We start from the raw sequence: 8727 nt of genomic DNA on the forward strand, positions 1-8727 counted from the left end.
TATAAGACCCAAGTAAAAACATTCCCAACAATTCAACTTCTCTGGTTGACATTAACACCCCCACCCCCAATAGGGGCCTTCATTCCCACATTTTAGAGCTCCATGAGCTCCATTTTGCAGGAGCAAAATCTTTTTCACAGGTTCCAGAAGACTGAAATTTTGGAATATGCGCATAAAGATCAATAGTATGGGATACATGTCTCATGATTAGAATTTTTTTAGAGTGTGTAAAGAGGGAAAGAACCCTCATGTGCAATTTTGATGAAATTCGAATCATATGTATTCCAGTTCCTTACAGAAAATATAACAGAAAAGTCTCATTTTTCAATTGCATGTAACACGGGCAACGCCGGGTATCTCTGCTAGTTCTAAATAGGTTTGATACCTTGGAAAGTTTCTTTAATCCCCACCAACTCAACTCCCTTAGACACTAAACATCAATTCTTTTGACTCAGCTAATGTAGAAAAATGCCAACCAAAAATTGCAAAATTTCACGTTTTTGGATCTGTTTATAAAAAATTTTAAGTTTAGGTAGGTATTACTTAATACGAGCATCCCATCCACTGGCATAGCTAGAGTGTGTGCCACCTGGGGGCGGCTCTTCCATTTGCCGCCCTTGGACCCCACAGAAAAACACATTGTGTATAGCAGACCCAAAAGTGCCACCTGGGGTGGGGTGGGGACCCTACCTCCAGCTATGCTAATGATCCCATCTTCTCTAATCTTAGAGTAAAGTCTGAAATCTTAACAGAACACTTACTGAAATGCTTGATTTCTTGTGCAATAATGCGATAAAAAAAACAAGACAGAATGAAAAACTCATTTGAATATATATAAAACTACTGCTTTCGCTTTCGTGACGGATCCGGCGCCTTTCATGGAAGCTTTCGCCCGCTTCTTAGGACCGACTGACCCGTGCTCGACCGCCGTTGGCACGGAACCCTTCTCCACTTCGGTCTTCGAAGGTCTCTTCACGGTGGTGCACCAGCATGACCGCAGCCACTTGGCTGAAACACATAAATAAATAAATAAATAAATAAATAAATATAAAACTATATATAATCTGAAAATGCACCTGATGGTGAGTATAGAAATGTAAAACTACTGCATTTAAATCTACTCTAAATATCAATTTTCATCCCCTGAAGATGAAGATGGCTCAAAATTGAAATTCCCATTTTTGTGGGTAGTTTAGAGTGGTAGAAATCAATGTGCGACAATTAGAGAAACTTTCAAACCTGAAAATCCAAGGACATTGACCTTTTGATTATACAGCAATAAGAATGTGATTGGCAAATGGAGCCACATACTTTTATTATGCTTTTATGGATTCATGGGCTCAAGTAGAAGAAATCTACTAGTCCCATATTGATAGTTGATGGGACAATCATAAAAGTATTTTCCTTCCAGAGCTGAAGAAAAATTAATAAAACTAGTAAAAAGTCAGAAATACCAAATAGCATTTGATTCATTTTGATTTCTACTGTTTCATGTTACTTCTGACAGTCATGTTACTTCCAAGGTATGGTATCAAACATATTTGGAATGATTGGCCCCTAAAAATAAAAGAAATTCATTATTTTGAAAATTTTGGATATTGCTTAAAACTTTAGATGGCCATAAAATCTGAATGGTAACTACTAAAGGGCTAAACTTTTCAGGAATCACTCCTCTCATGGATACTAATGAATGATATAAATTTGAAGAAAAGATCTTTCATGATGGACTTTGTTGAGTTTCACTGGAATTAAGGAAGGAGTGTCTTTGGGTTTTCTATTAGATGGAAATAGCAGCCAAATCTCTTTTGAATTATATCCCGTATTAGGAAAAGAAGAAAAGACAAAAAAAAAATATAAAGAGGCTGTATTAAGTAATATAGTTCTATGTACACTCATACTAAAAAAAAATGGGATGTCATTGATCAAAAGTGTGATCGTCAAGGATTAATTAACAATGAACCAATCATCCTATTAAGTTATATATACGTCACTTATACACTGTATTATACATCTAAACACTGTAATTAGTGGAGATTTCAATGCACACAGTACATCCTTATACAAAAGCTGTGTATGTAATTAGTGATACAATTGCAGCACATCTAAATTTCTTTTACTTTTTAAATAATCCACATCAGTATACCTACCTATCTTCCCAAATAACTACAGTTCTTCAGACAGCAATTTCTGCTCTTCCACACTACCACAAGCAGATGGTAAACAATCTCCAATTGCATTCCTATCATTATCACAAGACAAATACATCAATGAATAAAGTGAAAAACACTTTCACAAACTTCTTTCATCAAGAAATAGAAAAAAAAACACTTGCCTACCATTAGCCTAGATATTTCAGAAAAGCAGGAACTCAAAAATTTTGAAGTCTAACATTGTTATAAGCATACATCTGATAGAATTATTTCACTCACAGTCCCAAATCTGCTCAATAAAAATTAACCCATCATCTTCTAATGTGCATTTTCATAAATCCTAGAAATACTAATTCTTATTATAATCAACATATTTCTTCCATCAACTCACCTTGTGATTTTAGATCACTATACTTAACTGTCACACTAGATACCTTCTGAGGTATCTTCTTGAGTCATGCTGACTCATAAAGGCCGGTTTCCATTTTGAGCATTACTTTGGATCTATGGAAAAATAAGGTCCAGACAGTTAACAGTAGCTTCTTGAGCAATTGACATAATTTTCTCTTTGTTGTCATGTATTGTTCCCACTGTAGACATTGCAAGACTTAATGTTTTGACAATGTAACTTAATCTTCTCCCACATCAAGTCTTTTTAAAACATCAAATTTAATATCCAGTGTAATCCCTTTATGGTTCCTTTTTGCACTACTGCCTTGATTTCTACTTAATAGCTTCCTTCTAGACATCTTAAATTGAAGGCAAATATCCAACAGCAGCAGTGATTTAATTATCTACAATAAATATGTAATAAAAAACATTGACCCAGGAAAGATCTGTTTTGTGAGAGTGGAAAATTGTCTTATTCCCATGGATGTAATAATGAAAATGAAATGAGAAGTGGGGAGGACTCAAGAAGAGAAAGTATTATATGATTACAGTTAGCTGAAGGGGCACCATATATTATAGGCAATTTTCCCCTTGCAGTTCTGATATATGGCATAAACACACACACACAACACACTCATACAAAAACACTCATATACACACAGTCATACATACATATGTTGGCATACATGCTGATATCTGTTGTAGCCAATTGGATTCAGAAGTTGGTGGGTTGATAGGGGTCATGATGTGGACTGAATTGATTTAGATGTTAGTGATGATGGCTGGGTATTGTTTGTGGTGTGGTGGTCAGTTGTATTGTTGTGGCTGTTTAGTCTCAAGTCAATCCTCATAGACCAAAGATCAAAGTCTTTTCATCTAACTTTTAAAATACACTAGAATACCACATTATATGTTTTTATTTGAAATGGATTTGCTTATCTTCTTCATACTATGTATTGTTGTTGTTGGTGGTTGTGTTGGTATTGATGATAGAAACCCTACATGCACTCATACATGTACACACACACACATGTGCATGTGTGAGCGTGTGTGTGTGGTTCAAATGTACAGAAACAAAAGACAAAGATAGGTGAGGGAACAACAAGCAAGTGTATTAGTTTGATGCTCAGGAAGAATGGAAAACTCTGACGTTTTGAGCCTAGGCTCTTAATTAGAAAGGGATGAGAGGGAAAAGAATGGAGAGAGAGAGAGAGAGAGAAGAAAAACGGAGAAAAAAAAGATGAGTTGGTATTAATGGCTCCACAATATTCACATAATGTACATGTGTATGTGTGTAACGGGATGATAGTTTTTCAAATCATTAACCATATACTTTGAAACAAGCTAAGTAGCTAATTAGAAAATATTTATAAGAGATGAAAGTAGTAACTATACTAAGAAGCTACATTTATTGCCACATCAATATGGCTGTTCTGTACAGTCTGGTGGTCATGTTGCTGGAAGATGGTAGGGGTTTGCTTCCCTGCTTGCAATATATATCGGATGCAGACTGCATCAAATAACCAGTTGGAGGAGGTGTCCTCCTGGGGTTAAAATGGTAGTAACATCAGTTCCTACGAAACAGCCATGTTTAAGTGGCAATATACATTACTTATATATACTTTGATCTTAAGTACAACACAAGTGGCCAATGAGTTAAGAAGAAAGTGTAGTTTTAAACTGTTGACAATTTAAAACTATGCAATTCAAGTTTCTGTAAGAGCAAAATTACAGATCATATTCTGAGATTAATGGTCATACTTTGCAATCTCCATAAGTGTGGAATCCCATAACCTGAGGTAGTGGTAACCTGGGGTATGCCTGTACATATGAAACTTCTACATTTACAGCCTATATAGATGACAATAAAAAAAATGTCAATCAATGCGCAAGTATTGAATCCATCACACTTTTAACAAGTTACAAAGACCACAAAACAATACTTCATATAACAGGTTTTATATAGACTCCTTAGACAACAGAATCACCTGGATATGTGAAAACGGCAGTTTTCACATATCCAGTCAATTACTACAAGGGCAAAGGAGATGCTTTGGAAAGGAACAACTAAAAAGAATGAATGGGTCAGGTTATGGAAATAATGGAAGAAATATTTGTACCAGTAATTAGAAAAAGAATCAGTTTAAATGAGATTACAGTTCAGATTTGTGCTAGTATCACTGATGTTCTTTTCATAGTGACAACTGCAAGAGAAATTTTTAGCTGAGAATAAATCTCTACTTTGGATTGTTGATGTGGAGATGACATTTGACAGGGTACCATGGCCTTTAAACTGGTGCCCTTTCAGAATACTAGGTGGTTTGTTAGAGCAGGGCAAGCTGTGTGCTGTTTTCGGTAAAGTGAGAGTTGGCAATGAGTTCAGTGAGGAATTTAGTGTACAGGTAGGTGCTTACCAAGGCTCAGGTCTCTACTTTCTTCTATTTATTACTGTTCTCCAAGCTTTAACAGAGGCTGGCTGTCAGTGGGAACTCATATGTATTAATGTTCTTAAAGCAGAGTCTGCGAAGGACTTAGAGGAGAAATCCCAACTGTGAAAGCAAAACCTAGAACCAAGAAACCTCAGCATGAATTTGCCAAAGACTAAGGTTTTAGTGAATAGAGATGATGACAAGACTGCAAGAAAATGGCTGTGCTTGATGAACAGAAAAAAGTAGGTCAGAACTCCATATGTTGTGCACTATGATTGTATAAGAGGTATACTGAAATCACAGGCAGGCAGCTGACAGTGAATAAAGACATATGTGACAGATGTTGAGGAATAGTTAATTGTTAGTTCAGTAGTAAAATAAGTTCCTTTCACTATTTGGAAGGCTCTATAAAAGTAGTTAATAGCTCCTGTTACCTGGATAGCCTTACCAACAGTGGAGGAAGGTGCACTGTCTTTTCCTCAGAGCCTAACCATTATAAAAGACATCCAATGTATCCTTTTTTAAAGCAGTAGAATGCGATATGAGGGAGATTTGACTGCTATTTCTTGCAAATAGAGAGACTATGCAGAGGCTCCCTTGTTGGCTCATTTTACAGTATGTTTATGTTGTGTGTTATATATAATTGATTTTATTTGATATTAATTATAAAAGGGGAGAATGTGCCTGTTCAGTCGAATTTGTTTGGAGCTAGGTTTCTAAGTAGCTGATGTGGGGCTGTAGTTGTGCACCAATGCCTGGAAATACTCAGAAGAGATAAATGTGTATATGCTATGCTGGGTGATGGAAGGTTGTGTAAGTTTATGACCAATCAATTCAAATCGTAAACTTGGAAGCCTGAAGTGCACAGCAAAAGACACAACCTTCTCCTTCATCCTTTCTTAGTCATCAGCCAGCCTCAAATTTTCTACTGCCCTCTTTTCTGTTCCTTGATGTTGCTCAACCACTCCCTTTATGATCTTCCTGTACCTCCTTTATTGTGGGGTTTATTCATGCATGAATAAAATCACTAGAGGTAGCAAGTCATGTTACATATCCAAAGTACTTTGTTTTTTTTTTTGTTTTTTAAAAATCGACAGAAGAGTTTGCTGATTTGCAGTCTTCTTAATTATAATATCTTTATTCAAACTCTAGTTAGTTCCATGTTATAAACATGGAATGCAAAATGTTTCTGTAACATTTCATGATCTTTTTTCCACTTTCTCTATCTAATGCAATGTTTCTCTTAGAATGGAGGGCTGTGAGGATAGAAAAAAGAATGGACAAATTGCAGTGTTTGTTAAAAATTAAGATATTTTAAACTTAAAATTTGCCGAACATTATGGTAAAGAAGAATTATATAGATGCAAACTCTATTTTGTTTGATGAAAAAAGAGGGGAGGATAGATTTCCCTAATGTTTTGGTAGAAGGTACTAAGGACATTGAGTTTTTGTTGTGTCAACATGGAAGGACATGACTAAAAGCCCCAGTTTTTAGATACTTGTTTAGTTGTTACTGATAGGTTACGTATGAAACAAGTGTGCTGTTTGGGGTAAAGACCCCTTTTAGTCATGAATGACCATGGCATTGCATCTAGAAAATTCCCCTCTGTGGCACAAGTCTGGGTAAGGTTGTTCATAGAAGCCCAGCAGTTGCCCATGCATACGAACCTCCCCTCTCCATGCCACTGATGTTATTCAAAGGAAAGGCAAAGGCCAATACAGCTTGGCACCAGTGATGCTGAAACTCATTTCTACAGCTGAGTGAACTGGAGCAACGTGAAATAATGTGTCTTACTCAAGAACACAACTCACAGACCAGTCTGGGAATCAAACTCACTACCTCATGATTGTGAACCCAACACTCTAACCACTGAGCCATGTGCCTTCATGCTGCTTGGAATAACTGGCATAAAGCTGGCAGAGCTCAGAGCAACCAGCTGACATAAAGTGCTATAAGGTCCAGCTGGAAGAGGTGTGTTTAGGGTGCATGCAATGAGACAGTTGTGTTTTAGTGGAGGTGAGAAAGCAATCAGGAGTATTTTGGGTGAATGCGTGTTTGCTAGGAATATGAGTAGAGGATGAAAGAAGTTTACTGTCATGTTAGTTTTTTTTTCTCTCAGGTGGAAAAGGTAAATGTATTGAAAAGTTGAGTTCTTATTCTATGTTGTAAATTTTTTTTTCATCTCTTTCCACTCTTCTTGGCTAATGTTCTAGATTGCTTCTGAGCCTGAAAATAAATGTTTTGAAAATATATAATTTTAAAGTTTAATCCCATTTTCAGGCATATGGCATTGTATGGAAAGCTACTGACCGAAAAACAGGGGATGTTGTTGCTGTTAAAAAGATATTTGATGCTTTTAGAAATGAAACAGATGCACAGGTAAAAACTTTAAGGAAATTTTAGAATTGGTTCTTTTATATCATCTTAACCATTCTTTTATAGATGGAATTAATCATTGCTTATAATGAATGTGTTAAGTCTGGCGCTTTTTAGCATATTATCAGAGTAAATAGTTGGATAAGTGTTGTACTTAAGACTTGTACTTTTAGAGTTATTCTTTTATTCTTTTATACTTTTCAGTTATTTGGCAAGTTAGAAGTAGACCAAGAGTGCTTAAAGTGTCTGTGTGCTGGGTAAATGAAGATACTAAATGTTGTAGAGAGCTGAGATTGGCAAAAAATTTAGCTTATGGAAAGTATTGGTATAAAAATAGATGAGAAATTGGTGTGATATGATGCTCTAGAGAAATCTAACTTCATGGAATAGCTTTTGTATTAACAATGTAAACAGAATAGAATGGTTAGAAGCAGTTTTTGGGTGTGGCTTTCTTTATGGTAGTCAGTTTATGCAATCTGTTTTAATCACAGATGCTTAGAAAATAAGTGAGTATTATATCAAACTGTGATATAGGTTTGTAAAAATGATTTGCTATTCAGGTATGAAATTCTTTTTAATTTTGAAAGGAAAGGTAAATAACTTAAAAACTGTTTTACATGTTGAGAATGAAGTCTTTCATGTTTGAATGATAGAGATAGTTGTAAATAACATGTGTGAAATACAGTGGTTTGTAGTTTTGGTAGCAAAGGAATGAATTTATTAACAAACAAAACAAGGTCAGTTTCAAGTGTTCTTTTACTCCTGGACTGGTTTCAGTTACCATTTTCATTGGCTTCAGTTTCATATATCAATTGCAGTATTTAGTTTCAGTCTGATACACTTATTTTATAGATTTCTATTTATTGAACTGCCAAGTTACAGTTTTGATATTAAAAAATGCACCTTGATGCAGTAAACAGTGGTGGACATAGAAACATGCACATGTACATGACAAACTTCTATGGAATTTCTGTCTACCAAATTTCCACTTACAAAGTAATGGTCAAGGATACAGCAGAAAACACTTGCTTAGACTGTCATACAGCAAGATTGAACACAGTGTTGTGTTATTGCAAACCATACTCCTTAACCACATGTCTGATTTCTTTTCTATGTTTGTCTATAAATGAGTAAAATAAATTTACTGATTTTTTTTGAGGTTAAAATAACAATTTGAGTTTTTGATGCTTTTCAAAATACTTTACGTCAACGTCGTCGCCTTCATTGGACACGAAACTCGGCTTGTGAAGACCTGTTGGGGCAAGCGAAAGTGAAATCGTGATGGCACCTGTGCCCAACGTCGCCTTCCTGGCACTTGTGCTGGTGGCACGTGTAAAGACATTCGAGTGAGATCGTTGCCAGAGCCGCTGGACTGGCTCCT

At 35.8% G+C, this 8727-nt stretch overlaps 1 protein-coding gene across 1 annotated transcript in view; it reads left to right on the forward strand.

The window, feature by feature from the left end:
* The window catches only part of LOC106881387 (mitogen-activated protein kinase 15), a 45332-nt gene that overhangs the window by 3658 nt on the left and 32947 nt on the right, over window positions 1-8727 (forward strand). The window contains exon 2 of the mRNA XM_052971209.1: window positions 7251-7349. Within this exon, the coding sequence (XP_052827169.1) occupies window positions 7251-7349 (99 nt within the window). The remainder of the gene's footprint in view (window positions 1-7250; window positions 7350-8727) is intronic.

Source organism: Octopus bimaculoides, chromosome 10 (assembly GCF_001194135.2).
Source record: "Octopus bimaculoides isolate UCB-OBI-ISO-001 chromosome 10, ASM119413v2, whole genome shotgun sequence".
Classification (NCBI taxonomy): Eukaryota; Metazoa; Mollusca; class Cephalopoda; order Octopoda; family Octopodidae; genus Octopus; species Octopus bimaculoides.